At 34.9% G+C, this 19,406-nt stretch overlaps 1 protein-coding gene across 1 annotated transcript in view; it reads right to left on the bottom strand.

Annotated features, from left to right (window-relative positions):
• Positions 1 to 19,406, bottom strand: part of LOC132783714 (uncharacterized) — a 54,195-nt gene that overhangs the window by 16,356 nt on the left and 18,433 nt on the right. Inside the window, exons 2-3 of the mRNA XM_060789061.1 lie at positions 18,962 to 19,017; positions 332 to 373 (exon numbers count right to left, since the gene is read on the bottom strand). Of these exons, the coding sequence (XP_060645044.1) occupies positions 332 to 334 (3 nt within the window). The 5' untranslated portion in view covers positions 335 to 373; positions 18,962 to 19,017. The remainder of the gene's footprint in view (positions 1 to 331; positions 374 to 18,961; positions 19,018 to 19,406) is intronic.

Raw genomic sequence — 19,406 nt, 5'->3', positions numbered from 1 at the left:
CATATTAAGTGGTCAAAATGCCTCGCTTCCCCAACCCCAACCCCAAACCCCACTCGACTTAAGCTGGAGAGCTGGAGAGCTTCAAAAGTTGCCGACGTTGCGTGAAATATGCGAAAGCATAAAATTTTCATTTACATGAGAGCCAAGCAGCATAAATTAAGAAATATTTCTCTCTTGGGGACATTTGACATGGAGAAATGACTTAAGTGTTTGCTAATTTTTTATGTTAATTTTCCCCACTTTTTCCTTCTTGTTTTCTACTTCTTTTTAGCATGTAATTGCCATGTGAAATGTTGCAAAAGAGACCCCAATTAGCTCCCTATTTACTTACCATAATTTAAGATTTCTTCTTCAACCAATGAAATTTATTTAGCTGCAATGAAAAAGAGAGCGAAATTTCACATTTATTATTATTGTATAATTTGCATGAAAAAGTGAGTTTTGTTTTCATTATTCATACAATTTTATTTGTATTTGTAAGGACAGGCTAATTACGCACTCGCCTGTCATTGGCAAACAATCACAGCTATAGGCAGAACATGTAGAAGTCTCATTAAAAATATATATTTATCAACTTGAAAATGTATTTGAAATAATAATAAAGCAAATTTGTAAAACAAAAACATACAAAAACACAATCGAGCGACAAAAGAGAAAGATACGAAAAATATAGCATGAGAAAAATGCATGAAACTGACATTAAAGGTTATCGTCGTCAACTCTTTTAATTAACCAATTGACATATGACTTTAGTCTGGCTGTTTGTTGTTGTGTTGCCTTTATTGTTTTTATTGGCATTGTTTGATCAATCTGTAAAAGAAAAAACAACAACAACACTAACCAATAGCAACTCAATAAAGCCATTGGAAGTCAGCTTTAAGACTATGTAACACAATGAGCAGCAAAAGCGAACATTACATAAAAGGAGATTATTTATTTAAATATGCAAGAAAACATTTATTAAAATGTGTGTTTTATGTAACCAGTTAACTATTTAGTCATTATGTCATAAGCTGGTAAAAGTTATTTGCAATTTAATAATAAGGAAAATGAATCACTGTCACCACAACAAAATAAGTTGAATTGTTGAATGAGAAAGGTGACAAATTTCCATTTATTATTAATGAAAAGTGTTTGAAGGCATGATTAGTTAAAATAATTATAATATTTTGTGCTGAATTGTGTGAAGTCAAGTTCTGCAGTTCATTCACAAATAATTTGTAGCTTTTTATGGATGAATGAAATCTTTCAATAAACTAAAACACTAGAATCAAAATACAAAAAAAATTGTGTTTACTATAGAACAGAAATATGTTACTAAAGTACTAGAAACAAAATAAAATAAAAGATATTTTTACTGTGAAATATATAGAAAATAATAATAATATTTACACTATAGACATAAATGAACAATTTTGACAGATTTATATAATATAATAATAATATTTATACTATAGAAAGATTGACTTAAGAACTGCTGACAAAAATATATTAATTTCTTAATTTATTGTATGTGATTGAATATCAAATTGAATATTTTCAAATGAATTAATTTACTAATTGATATTGCAATTTATTGTATGGATTCAAATATCAAATTTTAATTTATCAAATGCTTTAATTCATTAATTAATGTTCTTATTTTTTGTATAGATTCAAATATCAAATTTATAATATTCAAATGCTTTAATTCATTAATTCATTTTAATCCCTTTCTAAATTTAAAAGAGTTTTTATTTGGAGTTTTTCTTCTTAAATTTTTTTGTTCATAACTTATCTCATTTTTATATAGAACTATAATAAAATAGCTAAAGCAACTGATGCTTTGTAATTATTATTTCAATTAAGGAGGCTAAAGTCTTGCAGATTAACAACGTTTCTTTGTTGAGTGTTTTCATATGTGAAAGATAATTGAATTGCAGTGTAGCGTTGCCAGCGGGCTGAATTTAACGCACTGTTTAAGCGCTTGGGGGAAGGCAAGGCAAGGCGCATAAATTAATTAAAAGTCGGAAACAGATATAAATATAAATAAAGTAAGTAAGTAAACACACACACGCAATCATACACAAATATAGCACATGCAGGCGACCGTTGCAGCGACAGTTTGGCTGACAATAATTAAAGCAACTGTGTGCAGACAGCAACACAGCAACACAGCAACATAGCAACAGAAGTAGCAACGGCGGCAATAATGACAACAGCAACAGCAGCAGCAGCAACAACAACAACACGTTGAAGAAGGGCAACAAACAAACAAGTAAACAAACAGAAAAAGATTGAAAGAAATCAACAAACAGCTGCACGCACAACTCCAAAGCGACGGCATCAAAAGAAGCAGCCGAGTCATCTTGCAACAGTTGCAGTTGCAGTTGCAGTGGCAGTTGCACGTGGTGTGGCAGTGTGGCAATTATGGCAATGCAAGCGTCGCACACACACACAAATTGAAAAAGTAAGCACAAGCAATTCAACTAACCAGAGACAAGTTAACCAACCAAAGCCAAAGCCAAAGCATGACGTGAGCTTGTGAGTGCATTTGTGAGTGTATGAGTACCCGCTACGTAAGCATGGATACACTCTTATGCAGTGCCAAGCGCAAAACAGTAACAACAATTGTCCCTTTACAATTTGTCATTCCGTTTGTCAGCTTAGCAGTTACTCATCATGCTCATCACGATAATAATGTTTAAAAAAGCAAGATGCAAAGAGAGACATTCACACACACACATACTCACACACACACACATGCAGCTGTCACTTAATTGTTGGACAAATAATAATGTAGATACATAAATACACATTTTGTGTTCGAGTCAAGAATGGGCGACGCTTATTTATTTTTATTACTCTGACCCTTTGAGGTCAGCCAGGGTTTTGCTTTCAGCTTTCAAGTGCTGCATTAACCGAGATGTGGCAAATTCAAGTTGCATGACAGTTCAAGATAAACCCAAAAATGTTGCTGACTTGCTAAAATAACCAGCTGCTTTATGACTTCAATGGTAATAAAGTCTTTGGCCGCAGGCTATTCTTTGCAAATTTAAATAATGCGGTTTATTATTGTTTCTAAAATTGGGTTTGTTTTAATTTGCATACATGAATATTTTGCATGCACTCAATAAAAAGCAAAATAAATATATTTTGGAGCACATTCATAAATTTTCAAATTTATTTCTTACCAACAAAAGTGATGAATTGTTTCAAAAAATAATTTATTTTAATTATATTATTTTAACCCAGTTATCTGATTTCGAATTTAATATAGCTTTATAGTTGGCAAAAATCACATTACAGATTTATTTATATGTATATACAGCAAGTAAGAAGAAGTAAGATACCCATTACACATATTCTATAAAACCATATTCTAAAAATATACCGAACTTGAATACATACCAATACTAAAATATACTAAATTAATATACTAAATACCGGAATTAATACGTGTCAATGCAAAAATATACTAAAATACTATACTAAATATTTGGTATATCGATAAAACCATATTCTAAAAATATACCGAACTTGAATACATACCAATACTAAAATATACTAAATTAATATACTAAATGCCAGAATTAATACGTGTCAATGCAAAAATATACTAAAATACTATCCAATATATTTGATATACCGATATACATTGTTGTATATTCAAAATATACCAAAAAATTCTGATTCTGAATTCTAATATACTGAACTAATTCTAAAAATTAGTTCAATATTCAAAATATACTATTGAGTCTAAAATATACCAGATTGTCAGCCAATGCAACTAGCATCTGTTGACCCTGATCAAGAATATATATACTTTATACCTCCAATCCTATAAAGTATATATATTCTTCCTCCTTATGACTCTTCCTCCTTATGACTCTTACATGTATTTCCTCAAGTAATATTCTTTTACCTTATGGGAACCGGTATAAAAATTAATGTTATACACAATATATAAATTTGGTATAACAACTGTCGGAACTAATTCCGAATTTATCTATTATCTCTTTTGTTTATTTTCTCTTTTCCTACTCCAAATAAATACATAATTTCCTGTCTAATTTTGGTCTTATTTTTTAGAATTTTATTGCTTTGCGCTAATCCAGAATTATAAACTCAAACCATTAGCATAACAGTTATAAATTGTGATTTATTGTGCGCCATAAATTAAGAAATTTGTTGCCAAATTGTACATCGAAGCCACTAAATTCGGAACTTTGATTTGAATTATGCGATACGCCGAGCATGCAGTTGTGTCCAGCTGTGGTATATTAATATTGCATTTAAATTAATGAAATTAGCAGAGAGCAAATTACATGGGAATTTCAGAATTTACATAATTCAAGCTAATTTACAGCGAATTCAATTAAAATGCCAAATGCGAATAATGTTGTGTTGTTGTTGTTGTTATTATTATGATTATTTTGTTGAATCAAAACGCATAAATTAATATACATAATTCACACCTGCCAGCCAGCGAAGGTGCGTGTGTGTGTGGGAGGGTGGGCGTGGCACGGTGAAAGAGAGACGTGCAAAATATGATGCTTAATTTTAAGCAGATTTTCACGTTCCCGCCCAGAGGCCAACAACTTTGCGGGGGCTGTGAGCACAAAACTTTTTGCGCCAAAAATATAAAGCCCCTAAATGGCTTTCGCCATTGTTGTTGTTGTTGTTGCTGTAGCTCAGCTGATGTTATTGTTGTGGTTATGGTTTTATTCGTGTATGGCCTTTCATGTGACAAACTTGGGCAATTTCCGTCACACGGAAATGTGCTCAATTTAATTTCTTTCTTCATTCATTCTATTTTTCACACCCTGCAAAGTGATGTCCACATAAAGCGGGTATGATAGAAATTTGAAAAACATAATTTTTATATTATATCATAGCTCTTCCAACAAGATTTCTTAATTCAATATTCTTGAATTACTATTTCTTTTTTTGTTCATATAATATATAACTTGTTAAGCTGTCAATAAATAATATTATATAATAATAATTTATACACTTTTTTTTAATTTTGCAACACTTTTATTTAATGAGTTATATTCAAAAAAGAATTTTGATTCACTTTCTTTTAGAAGCTTGCTTAAACTCTTCTCAATTAAAGCGCATTTTGTAGCTCATCATTGCTTGGCGTTTAAGCTCATTTTTTTCGTGCAAATTAAGGCGTTTGGCAGCTTCTTTCTTAGACGCAGACGAAGCAGAAGTTCTTTTGGCTTTGTGGATTCTCAGATGTTTTTATTTGAGAGACAGAGAGAGACCTGCCCACAGTTTTGTGTTGATAATTTTCCGCTTGACTTGGGCACTCGCTTGGCTCTTTTTTTTGTTGTTGAAGTCGTACAACTTCACTTGCTGTTGCTTTTAATTAGAATTAGCAAACTTGCCACAACACGAGATACATTCAACAGAGACAGAGACACGGAGACATGGAGAGAGAGACCGCTGGGAGTGAGAGATACTGAGAGTAACATCGTCGCTTGCTTAAGATAATTTTTGCCGTGAAAACATAAATTCAACTTGTTTTTATGTGCACTCATACACAAGCACACACAACACACTCACACTCACATGCACATACACAATTACACACTCTCACGCACTCGTTTTTGGTTAGAACTTCCATTTGTGGGGGACCCCTGAGCTCCATGTCCCCTTCTGGCATTGAGATTTTTCTTGGAAAATTAACAGCACTCGTGGCTTTGATTTATCGCGATAAGCGGATGTGTGTGTATGTTGTACATTTGTTGTCTTTGTTGCTTTTGCCTTTGTCGTTGTCGTTGTTGTTGTCTTTGTCGTTGTTGCTTTTTTTGGGACTGCTTGTGATACAGAGATTTTTGTTGGCAGCACGTTGTTTGCCTCTCATCAGCATATGCAGATTGATTTTGACTTTAATTAAGTTATCTAGGTTTCTTGGCCTAAACGATGGGAATCGACTGCATGTGAAGGTTGTGCCAATTGGCAATAATTTTGAAGGGCTTTAAGTCTTTAAAGGGAAAATAAATTGCTTCCATTTGCGGCCCACATTCTTTCTCAAAAATGTTGTGCAAAACTTTGTGGCCAATTTGTTGTCAGTAAATATTGCTTAAAGAGCAGCACAGCAAAACATTTTGTTTTTAAAGTCATTATATCGTTCAATTTATTAACTAATTGCTCTAAAATAAATACTGCTTTAAGCCGCTTATAAAGCCAACTTTATATTGACTTTGTTAATCGACTAATTCTCAACTTTACGACATATATTTGTAGCTTCCGAAAAGTTGAAGCAACAATTGTGTGTGCATGTAACAATTTTCGAAATAAACTCAAGTTTTCACCTCTGACCAACCGCAAATAACACAAAACAAGTAACAATAACAATAACAACATTTTGAAGATTTTCGCAGCTCTTCCAGCTCCAGCTTTAGTTCCATGTTGAACGCCACACATCGTTGCACTTGAGGCGCACTCAAACTTGAAGTTTTAGCTCCACCAAACTTAACTTAGTCGTTCTTGTTGTTGTTATTTTAGTAGAACAAGTTGTTGTTGTTGTTGTTGTTGTTGTTGTTGCTCTGCTTACTGCAGTAGCAAAACATTGTCGTACATTAACTGAACTAACGATACACAACGTCGACAGTCCGGAGTTCGTGGTAGCAAGTGCGTCTCTCTCTTTGGTTATGCAAGTACGACTCGAAGTAATCTCATAGCCAAGTTAACTTCAACCTCTAATTGCTAGTCGCCCCCGAAGTGCACTCAGTGGCAATATGCTACTCCTCCATACGAGTACTATATCCATTTCACTATTTTACCATTGTTGCCGCAGTTTGGCAGCAGCAGAAGCAACATGAAAGGGAGGGAGAAGAAGAACTCCTCCCCCTTTCACAAAGCTAATCAAATGTTGCATACGACCAACAATTTTTTATTGTAGTTTGCCGCAGGGTAAAGCTACGACTATATTTATTCTTCAAGTAGACAATACACATGCTCATACTTGTTTAACTATACACTGAGATAAGTTGGGGATAAGCGAAAGATGTGATAATAAAGTGCATAGATTCCTTGTGAAAGAATTTCTTTAAATTTACTCCCTCTTTAATGTTACTCCTTGTTTAAAGTTCGAAAAAGGTTAGGTAAAGAAAGCAATAGATGAGTTTGGTAGAGTAAAAGGAGGAATCGTTTTATTGTTTATTTTAAAGAATGATAATTGCTTCAATCTTTATATAAAGTTCAGAATTTTCTAAGAATTCGTTTATTTTCTTTTTCAATTATGAGTTTTTTTACTACTGCATTTGAATTACTTTTTATGTATCCTGAATCTTTGAAAATCTTCATCGAGATATTGTATATAGTAAGTTTAATACTCTTTATATAATTGAAGTTTAACTATACACTGAGATAAGTTGGGGATAAGCGAAAGATGTGATAATAAAGTGCATAGATTCCTTGTGAAAGAATTTCTTTAAATTTACTCCCTCTTTAATGTTACTCCTTGTTTAATGTTCGAAAAAGGTTAGGCAAAGAAAGCGGTAGATGAGTTTGGTAGAGTAAAAGGAGGAATCGTTTTATTGTTTATTTCAAAGAATGATAACTGCTTCAATCTTTATATAAAGTTCAGAATTTTCTAAGAATTCGTTTATTTTCTTTTTCAATTATGAGTTTTTTTACTACTGCATTTGAATTACTTTTTATGTATCCAGAATCTTTGAAAATCTTCATCGATATATTGTATATAGTAAGTTTAATACTCTTTATATAATTGAAGTTTAACCATACACTCAGATAAATTAGGGGTAAGCGAAATATGTGATAGTGAAGTGCATAGATTTCTTGTGAAAGAGTTTCTTTAAAGTTACTCCCTCTTTAATGTTACTCCTTGTTTAAAGTTAGCGATAGATGAGTTTAGTAGAGTAAAAGGAGAGAATTATTTCATTGTTTATTGTTTTCTTTTTCAATTATGAGTTTTTTTTTACTTCAAATATATTTTTTCTTCAAGTCTCTTAATTTTAAGCTCTGAAATATAATCCAGAATCTTGGAAAATCTTCATCAAGTTATTGTGTACAGTTAGTTTAATCCTCTTTATATAATTGAAGAATCTGTTAATCAATGTCTTCTTACTATTCTCATTTATGTTTCATATTAAATTCTCAAAAGCTGCTGTTGCTTTGCTGTTCATCAACTTCACATTCATTATTTGAACCTCCATTTCTCTCAGTGCATGTGGAAGGGACACATATGTTGTCGCTGTTGTTTTTATCATTTGGTCGCTTTTGTCGAAGCCCCTCCAGCCAGCCTGGACGAGGGCTCGCAACGTAACGTATGTGGAAGGTGAGTTTGCCCATTGATTTGATGTCACTCGCCCCGAAGGCAATTGAGCTGTGGGGTTAGCTGGAGCTATTTTGCAAAGCCCGAGCACCGAGCGCCGAGTGCTGAGCCTGAACCTGTCCCATGTAGTTCTGGGCTAGATGTATCAACTTTAACTTTATTTACGTGCTTGATTAGAAGCAGGCGACGCGGGTTTCAGATGACTCTAGCCTGGGAGGGCCTTTTGTTAGTCTCTGTGTGTGTGTGTATGTTGAATGGCGGCATCAATCCAGCTGGCACCACGCCCAGTTCACACCTCAGGGGTCTCTCTAGGTGGGTGGTCAACATGATTGAGTGAAGTGGAGTGGAGTGGAGACCCTGCGGCTGCTGTCTATTGTTATGAGCGATCCCAGGTCTCGCTTATCATTGTGCAAGCGCGACTTAATTGAACGGCATTTGACACAATTTAAGAGTTGACTTTGTTTGCCAGTTTTCTGGGCCGAGATAAATTAGTTTCACTTGTCTTTGGGTCGCATACACTACACAAATCCCACGCCAAATTGCGCATCATTTGCCAGACGAGTAGACGAATAGGCAGAAGAAAAAACAGATTGGGTGAGAGATGCAGTCTGAGGGAAAATTGCGATAGACAGATAGAGTTGTCGTCTTGTCGTGTGACATGGAAACCCAAAAAATAAAAGACCCTATGAAGCTGCTCTTTCTCCCCTCTCTCTGCCTCTCTCTGCATCTTTCTCTGTACTTTATTCGCATGTGCTGAGAGATGCGCGCCATGGATATGGCAAAAGTCATGAATGTTACTCAGAGCCAAGCATATTCCGGCTGCTTTTCACTGATTGCAAAACCCCATGCTTGACAGTTGGCACTCCAAAAAGACAACTCTGCAGCTACAGCTGCAGTTTTGCTTGCTGCAGCTGCAACTGCGACTGCAACTTCAACTTCAACACTCAGCAGCTCTTAAGCTTGCCATTTGCAATATGCAACAGCAGAGCACAGCCCTGTGTGAAATGTTGTCAATGTTGTGCAAGTACAACAAGCAACTTCACTCAGAAAGTTCATTTCACAAAAGGGTTGCTGCTTCCTGGACTCAGTCAGGAATTGAGTTATGAGACCAGCCAGATAAATGTGCTCAAAGCGAACAGCAGCAAACACACAGATGAGACAACAAATACTCATTTTACATGCAGACTGTACGAACTTGTGAATTCCATAAATGAAATGATATCAAATGCAATATCGTATTATTATTTTGACACCAACTGAGACGAAGCGTCTTAGAATCATGTGTGCAAACCATAAAATAGTTTGGCTTTGGGGCAAAAATAAACAAGCTCCAGCAGGTGAATGATTCCTACACAGCTTGCTGTTGGATTTACAATGAAAATGAAATTGATATTGGTTTCTGAGTATTTTAGAAATTTCATTAAATAATATGAAAGAGAAGTATGAATGTGAAATGCTAGGAAAAATGTGGAGAACATTTGGTTTAGAAATTTCTGAAATGATAACAGAAAAATAGAAAGCGTATAGGGTGTTGAATGTTTGAAAAATTTAGAATATACGCAAAATATTTAAACATTTTTAGAATTAAGACAAATTTGTATGATTTAGATTTACAGATTTGCAAAAGATTTGATAACAAATTACAAACAGTATTTAAAAAGAAAGCATTACAACCGATAAAGTATTAAACTACTTTGGAATTTAATAAAAAATTAATATTTGATTAAAGAATTCGCTTTCTTTCTTTAATTTTTACTGTCTTTGTATTTTTTAACCCGTAACCTTTAGTTTTCTTTGGTGTACACTATAAATATGTGGTATAAAAATAACTTGCCAAACCAGACAGCCCAGCTGTGTCTTTAATATATGCCAAAATCAATGCCTTAACCTATCCCACACTTATTTCTCCACACAGACTTTTGCCTTCCCCCTTTCCCCCACTCTTTCTTCCTTCAATGATTTTTCATAGTGAAGGCGGTTTAACTTTTCACGTGAATAATGTCATCATAGGAAAAAGTTATTGTCTTCGTCGCTGAACTGCATCTGCAGCTGGGTCCCTTGATTTCAGCCTCGCACCGAGAAGCCCCGTTTGCCACATGGTGCATGCCTCTGGCCACCCAGTGAATTGCATTTGCTGTTGGTGTTGCTGTTGCTGTTGCTGTTGACTGCTATTTTGAGCGCATCATCAGCGACAACGTCGTCGTCGTCGTCGTCGTCGTCGTCGAGTTTATTATGCAACGCCAAAAATTTAGTGCCATTTGTTGTCAACACGATGAATGCAACAACAGCAGCAGCAAACAACAACAACAACGATAGAAGCAGCAACAAAGTAAGCAGCAAAGTTGCGCGTTAACAATGGAATGGGTTGGGCAGAAGGGCGACCAAGAAGGGAACGGAGAGGAGAGCGGAGGGGAGCAGCGAGAATTGCGCTGCATTTGCGCAGTCATTGTAATGAGCTGGAGGCAACAACGCAGACCAACATCGAATGTGGCAATATGTAAAATTAACTTGGCAGATGCTGCAGCATTTCCAGAAGTTCCCAAATAAAACTTGCACAGAATTTCGCCAAACAAAACTAACGATGAACCAACGAAGAAGCTGCAACGGGAGAGTTGTTGTTGCTGTTGCAGAGTGACTGCTGCTGCTGCTGCTGCTGCTGCTCGGTTTGGGAGTCATGCAAATCATGGCCTCTATGCATGTTGCATGCCACAGGCAAGAGATCGATTTGTGAACCGGTTGCAAATTTTCCACTAATTGCGGCATCTCAGCGTCAAAAAAACTCATAAAAAGCAAAAACAAAAAAAGTGACGTGCAAAACATTCATTGCATGTGTGTGTATCCGAATGACAATCATGACAGAGATTGATTTATTGATTGGCTGATTGATGAACTCGCAAAAATTATTCGATACGGACGAGCAATTAATGCCATCAAATGAACATCAAATTTATGCTAATCAGAGGCCCGAAATCAAATCAACAGTCAACATTTTGAAAAGTGAAATTCAATCAACTTGGTCTTGGACTTGAAGCTGGAATCTCTTGCGGCTTGCGGCTTGGCTTCTGAGTTTTGTGGCAGCATCCATCAAACCGCCGCTGGACACGCCAAATGCTCTACGAGATCAATGTTCGTTCGCTGTGTGTGTGTCTGTGTGTGTGTAAAGCAAAAAAATGTGTATAAATAAAATAAAAATTAAGAGTGAAAGTCCATTATGTTGAGTTTTTATTTTATGGTCAGGCGAGAGCCATAAAAATACCAGCGACATCTGCAGTAGATCGAAAACCTCACACAACCCAAACACCTCAAAGTCAGTAAGAGTGTGTATGTGTGTGTGTGTGTGTGTAGCTCACTATTTGCTATGCATGTCTAATTACTGACAAGACTCAGTGTGGCTTTTCTACATATAAGGTGCCTGGCCACAAATTGACCACACCTATCACTCAACTGACTTTGATACATGTCTATTTACAGTGCTTCAGTCCAGATAGACAACAAAAATGTTTTGAGTACTGCAAAACTTAATTTATTTAAAGAATTTCCACTGCATTTATTTATATATACATACATACATATTGAATTGAATTCTAAGCAAGAAATAATAAATAAATAACATGTATTTATTTGTATAGCAATTTATAACAAGTAAGAAAGCTACGGTGGAGTGTGCTCGACTGTGAGATACCCGGTGAAGAATTATTCTTAGAACATACCGAATTAAAATACAGCAAAAACAAAAATATACCAAATGCCATATTTTGTATATTTATATAGAACTACATTCAAAATATACCATAAAGTAAAACATATATCAGTAAGACAGACGAACTTGGCTTTAGGCTTTCTAGGCTGTTGTCGCTGATCGAGATTATATATACTTTATAGTATCGGAGTTGCCTCCTTCTTCCTATTACATATATTTCCTTCAGGTACAAAGCTATAATACCCTTCTAAGAACTAAAAATGCTTAACAAACTTCTAAAAATCAAACAAATCAGCGACTTACTTTATCTCAAATTTCTTCTCGCTTCAACCCTTAAAAACTGCTTCATCAACTTTTCACAAAATTAACATAATCTGCTTTTCATTTTATTAACCATACAACATCCTCTTCATACCCGTCTTACAGGGTATTGCAACTTTCTTTCTGGCGCCCAAAACTTCAAGAAACGCACATTGTGTGGCCTTTATTGTCATTGCAAAGGCCAGCAAAATCATACAAAAAAAATTTTGTTCAAAAATATCTATATAAAACAAGTAAGAAAGCTACAGTCGAGTGCACTCGACTGTGAGATACCCGCTACCCATTTTGAATAAAAGAAATATATTTTGCGATAATTTTCTCAAAATATACCGAATATACTGCTAAAATACTAAAAATATACCAAATAGTATATTTGGTATATTGATATAGTACCGCATTCAAAATATACCATAGACGGCACAATATACCAGATTGTCATCTAAAGCAACAACCCTAGTAAGTAGACGTGTTTCCCCATACAAAAGTATTTCTTTAATAACTTCGACAATTTTCATCTGATCGGAACCAAATTTTCAGGAATCATAACTACTATAGTTATTATTATATATACCAAAATTCGCAACTCTAACTTTAAAATTACGCTTGTTATTTGATTTTTTTGATTTTCGGGGGCGGAAGTGGGCGTGGCAAAAATTTGAAACAAACTTGATCTGCGTGCAAACATAACAAATGCTGTCGAAAAAAAATTATAGCTCTATCTCTTATAGTCTCTGAGATCTAGGTGTTCATACGGACGGACGGACAGACACACAGACACACAGACACACAGACGGACAGACGGACATGGCTAGATCGTCTCGGCTGTTAACGCTGATCAAGAATATATATACTTTATAGGGTCGGAGATGCCTCCTTCTACCTGTTACATACATTTCCTGCCGGCACAAAGTTATAATACCCTTCTACCCTATGGGTAGCGGGTATAAAAATACAATGCACACGACACACTGAGATATAAAAGGCCAGTTTTTACTTTTTTTCGGCATATTTTTTTCTCTTCTTGGACAAGACCTTCAAATGCTGAAAGCGAAAACTTTGCAATTGCCAAAGACCCGCATGAGTTTTTACTTTTTTGTTGGCAACCGAAAAGTAAGTGTTTGTGTTGTGGGTGTGAATTTAAATGTAACGGCAGCAAATTGTAAGACCTTTAAGCTGTCCGACCACATCAATCATATATCAATCAGTCAATCAGTCAATTGCTAATTAGCATGCAATTCAATGAACAATTGACAATTGTCGACCAAAACAGTGACTTTGATGTCATGTCCGCACTACGAGTATGTGTTGTATGTATATCCAAGGGGATTATAAAGCGGCTTATACACGTATGTACATAATATGTACACTGTGGATATATATCGGTCTTCGTGCTTGTTTGTTTCTCCTCTATTCAAGGGCCTTGCAAACGTGAGCGATTTTCAAATTGCAAACCGCTATTTTCGTATTTTTTTTGATGACTTGCTAAGGTCGCCTTATTGACGCTTGGGCGGAATTAACGCGCCTTTGTTAAAAGTAAAATAAATTAAAAAATACAATTTTTTTTTGTTATTTCGCATTCCCACAGTTTGGTTTTCGTTTAGCAAATTTGCGTTAATTTTCACACACACACAGAGTGAGAGAAGAGAGTGCGTGTGAAAGGCAGCAAGAGGGAAAGAAAGAGGGAGAACAAGTTCTGATGCCAAAATCAAAAAGTCACCTGCCTGCAAAAGTCCAAAAAAAACCGGATTCAAATCGCATGTTTCCTGTGGTTCATATGCAACCAGTTTTTCGTCGTCGTATCGCATAACTCAAAGGCATTTCATCGTCAAATTTTACAGCTTCCCGACAATACACACACACACACAAATCCATCCCATTGAAAACTAATTAAAAAGTTTTGTTTCATATGCTAACGCTTGAAAAACTCAACTAACTGCATTCCAATGCGATGAGTTACCAATTGAAATACTCCGTTTATGTTTGAAAACAGGAATGATATAAATAGTTTTAAGTAAAGAAAGAATCATTTGAGTAAAGTTAGTTTTTCAATGCAAATATTTCATAGAACACTCACTTTACAATTCCAAAATATTTGACTAGAATTCCGTAACCAATTCCAATTTACAGCATATCTCTTAGTCGAGTATTTCTAGCAGCAGGCAGGTTTTTCACATGTTTGTTTGATAAGAAAAAAGCGTGCACACACAAATTTAGCTGGCAGAGCCAAGCCTGAATTTTATTGATGTGTTGCCATGATATTGATGACAAGCGCCGAAAGCATACAAAACAAATTCACACAACATCAATACTATATATAGTATATATATACATACATAGACCATATCGTGTCAACTGCACATGAAACCAAATTGGGACAAAAATATTGAGTTGACTTTCAGCGTCACGTGACATATTGAATGGGAAGCAAACCAAAAACAAAAAAAACGAAAAGCCAAACGCATGGCTAGAAATTTATTTTGGCACATAAACGAAAAAAAAAATGCCAATCTATGCAAATAAGTGGCCCACATCTATATTCGGCAGGCAATCCGCCCATAAGTTCAATTTCCCCCAAAAACCTGTCCTCGGCCTATTTAAGATTTATGCGTATTTCATATTGACAGCCCTTAAACAATGAACTCGCAGCTGGCTTTTGTTTTATTTGCATATTACATTTTGTTTTTTTTTTGCCATGGTTACTTTTGTTTAATAAATGTGTAATAAATTGTGTAAAATATTTCTATGCATAGAGGGAAAGTAGAGACAAATATGCGAGAAAAAATAGTAATTAGAGAAGCCAATTACATTTGCATGCGATGCATTTTAATTAAAATTCTACATTAAATTCTTCGATTTAATGCGTAAATCGTAGACAAATATTTGCCACTATTAAATATGCAATTTAAAGTTTCCCAGTTAAATAAATACATTGTTAAATAAGTTTTCCCTTTAATATTATCATTTCCATGACAATCTAGCTTATTTAATCATAATTCCAACCCAAATTCATGTTGTTGTGATATGATTGCCACAAAGTACTTGTATAATGCAACATGGCCTAATGATAGGCACGCTCAACAATGTTGCTCGAGTTGCGGCTTTTAGCTGGAAATCGAAATCGTGCCGCGCTGCAATCGCTTTAATTAAAGTTTTGCTCTTAAAGTTACATTGCTCGAATTAGAGTTGGGACAACGCCTTAACAGCAACAACAACAACAACAACAAAGGCACCCAAATTAAGCCAACGACTTTCGCCTGAGAAACCAAACCACAGAAATTGTTCCAGCAATTTGTATAAAATATAAAAAAAGAAGAAAAAATTGTACAAAAAAAAAAAAGTGAATATTGGCAATAAATCTGTAAAGAAATAAACTGGTTAGGGTAGAAAGCAGAGAGAGAGAGAGAGAGAAAGACTCGGAAGCTGCCCAGATCAGTTGTGATGCGAGATGATGGCCACAACCCAAAACCAAGAGCCAAACAGGTTAACAGTTAATGTGCAATAGAGTCAATAAACAAACATAGATCTCGTATCTACGATCGTGCCATGTTTTGGGGCATATTGCGTGAATCGATGACTTCCGACAGCTTGTCATGCAAATGAGTCGAGACTGCCTAATCCTTTGCATGTTGTGCCAAAGACGTCTAACAACATTGGCACAAATGTCCAAATGTCTTCTGTTTTTTTTTCTGTCTGTCTTTTTTCTTGGGTTACACCTGTTTGAACTGTTTCGACCAAAAACTTTCTCGGTCTAGACAAATTTGACTCTCACTCCCACGTCCATTCGCACCTCGAAACGCACAGAGATCTTCTGTGATTGTGGCACAACCAAAAGAAGAGAACCACAACATGACCATTAGATACAGCAGATAATGAAAGCAAAGCAAAATAAACAAATTTGCTGTAATGAGGCAAGTGTACGCTAGGCATTTTGTTTATGTCCAGCAGATTGCAGGTTTTTCTTCACTTCACTTCGTTTCGTTTTTCATCTCAGTTTTCACTTTCACAAGCAGGCGAAAATCTGGGGCCCACATGGAGCAACTGCGACTTGTATTCTGATTTGCGAGACCTGCTTTCATTTTCATTGAACAAATGAACAAAAAAAAAAAGTGAGATACCAAGCAAACAACTTTAACAACTACAAGTTGCTTAACCCAATTTTGATATCTTTTGGTTCGTGGGCTACGCAACTCTTGGCAAAAAATAAAACATAACAACACAAAAACAACTGTTGTCAATGCATCGACGCATTTTTTTTGTGCGGTTTACTAAAGCAATGCTAATATCATTGGAATTGCAATTTGCAATTTACAATTCCACCTGTCCGTGGGTAGCGAACAGCTTCGACAAAAAAAATAAAAACACGGGGAAGGAATGTAAACTTGGGCAAGCCTTCAAATTGAGATCGTAACTGGATAAATATTTGCATGTGGGAAATGAGATAAATATTTGACAACTGCAAGCTGTAAGCTGTAAGCTGTAACCACATTACTTAACTGCAATTCACTTTAAATTTTTTCATCATTTTCCCATGCACACGTATTTAATTAAATTAAATGAAATTATTTTATAACAAAAGTCATTAAATGACCGTTTTGCTAAATCACTTTGCAACACTTGTAATTACAAATTTAAATCATAATTGTGCTCTTCTCACACTCACACAAAGTGTAATTATTGCAATTTAGTTGAACCACAAAAACTAGCATAAATGCGCCAGCTTAAACAAATGAATTTTTTGCTTATAAATTAATGGTTTTTCAGCATAATTTGCGTATACAAACATAGAACAAAAAATTGTTTGCTTTAAATTTTATTACTATTATTATTTTGCATAATCTCGGTGGATTTGAAATTTGGTAAACAAAACTAAAACCAAAGCAAACACAACCAAACCCTCGAGGCATATTTTGACCAACCAAAAATGTTGCTCAATAAATCAAAATAGTAAAATATTTAATTAATCGTACAAGCAACATGCGAAATGAGAATACTCGACTGAAGAATGCTATGATCATTAATAATAATATGGAAGCTTAACAAAATAACTAACAAACATAATATCTAAATATAATTTTCAAAAATTTTAAACATCTAATTAGTCACTTTAAGCCTTTGTCTGGCTGTGTACAGGGTATACAAAAATATTATAAATGGAATGACGCTTAAATTAAAGGCTCGAAGCAGAAAGCGTGAAAATATTATAAACGATCAACATGGCAATGCACTTTATGATGATGATGTCAGTTAAGAGTGTGCGAATATAGTTAAAAATACATAACTCCAAAACAATAATAAAAGTTGTTGATGCAGCCATATATAGACATCAAAATACACACAAAACAAATTCACTATGATTATAGTCATTATAATTATTTTTAATGCTGATATCAATACGAATTTTCGTTCTCACAATACTATATTTATAAATAAGCACAACTTCTGGAGGTCACATGTTCTCTGTCTGTCTGTCTCTGTCTCTGTGCGATCGTCAAGTTCCCAAGAATCTCACAGACTCGACGATGACGACGTCAACGACTTCCATCAACAATTCAATTTCATATTCAACGTGACGACGAAAAGCTGTATTTACGGTTATTTGCAAATGATTATAGAGTGTCTATATAACATTTTATATGTGTTAAATGCATATTCCACATGTTTGTCGCATGTTGTGTAACTCAGCTAAACAAGCCGTATCTTTAATCTCTTACATAAGGCAGGCAGGTAGTATAAACCCTAGAATGACATGCCATCTCATTGGCAATATTTGCTTTTTTCGCCTTTATGTTTGTAATAGGTGTTATGAGAGTTGCATGTGCAATCAGCTTAGAGGCGTTTGAACTGTATTTTTGAACTTTGTATAATAAATATAGGTCGAAAAACACAAAGATTATTTTATGCAATTAAACTGAATTCTAATATAGTCAGGTTGATTCTCAGAAATATGTTTAAGCAACATCTCAATTAATTAGAATAATCATTGCTTATTTTATTTTTACGCCTTCGTTATGGCATCGTATCAAGTTCTTTGCAATCTCAAAATATTTCCTAATTGAAGGACACATAAATAACATCTCAACAAAAAAAAATGTCTAAGCTATTTAATAATAATAAATCAACACGCTAAGCGCTTTTTTCTCTCTCTCCTTTTAGCAAATTTGCTATTCAGAATGCAATTTAAAGATTCTCAGAATTTTGAGGAACTTTTGCAGGTAGACGCAAAAAAAAGGGAGAAATAGAGAGACGAGCAGCGAAAAAAAGTTAGAAAAGCACAATAAATTATGTCAGAAAGTTAAACTACAATTAGAAGACACACAGAGCGTAACACGAAGGAAGAAGAAACAACAACAAGTGCACACATTTCAAGATTTTAACGACTTTTCACGACGTTTACTATGAAGACTAATTATTATTACGAGCCAAAGACGATGACGATGACGACGACGTCGACAGTAAAGTGAAGTTTAAGTTTCGGATCATGTGATATGATGAGAGGATAAATTAATGATAAACGGGTCGTCATATAAAATTACGAAATTACGCGTCACGTAAAACGGAAAACTTTACTAAACTCAATTTCATAGTGCGAATGGAATTGGGTTAAAGTAAAGAACAGTTTGTTATCTGATAGAAAGAGGGGAATAACTTACATTTCCGCACAAGAGTTCCCGACACAATCGAAAAAGTCGTCGCAAAGTCGTTAGAACTGAAAAGAGGAAAGAACATTTTGCATACATTAAATAAATAATCTACGACAATTTGCTAAAAATATATTTGAAAGCTGAGATTTATCTGGGAGAAATTGCGCATTGTGCGCAACGGAAATGCTACAACACAGATATGGAACCAGACAAAATTAATACATATATATACAGGCATTATACAATATATTAAGTTGAGAATTAGACAAACGATGTTCGCCGCCGACGCTACTTAAGTAAGCTCTCTTTTGTAGCCCCGCGGCGTTTGAGGCGGAACTCAAGTTCAAGGTGAGCGAAATAAAAAACAATTACGTATATCCATTAATATACATTTAAGTCTAGCCAGCTAGCTGAGAGTGAGGCAGTCAAGCAGTCAAGCAGTCAACCAAGTACG

This window comes from Drosophila nasuta, chromosome 2L (genome assembly GCF_023558535.2).
Source record: "Drosophila nasuta strain 15112-1781.00 chromosome 2L, ASM2355853v1, whole genome shotgun sequence".
Lineage (NCBI taxonomy): Eukaryota > Metazoa > Arthropoda > Insecta > Diptera > Drosophilidae > Drosophila > Drosophila nasuta.
The sequence above is the reverse complement of the archived record's forward strand: the minus strand, read 5'-3'. Positions and strand labels throughout refer to the sequence as shown.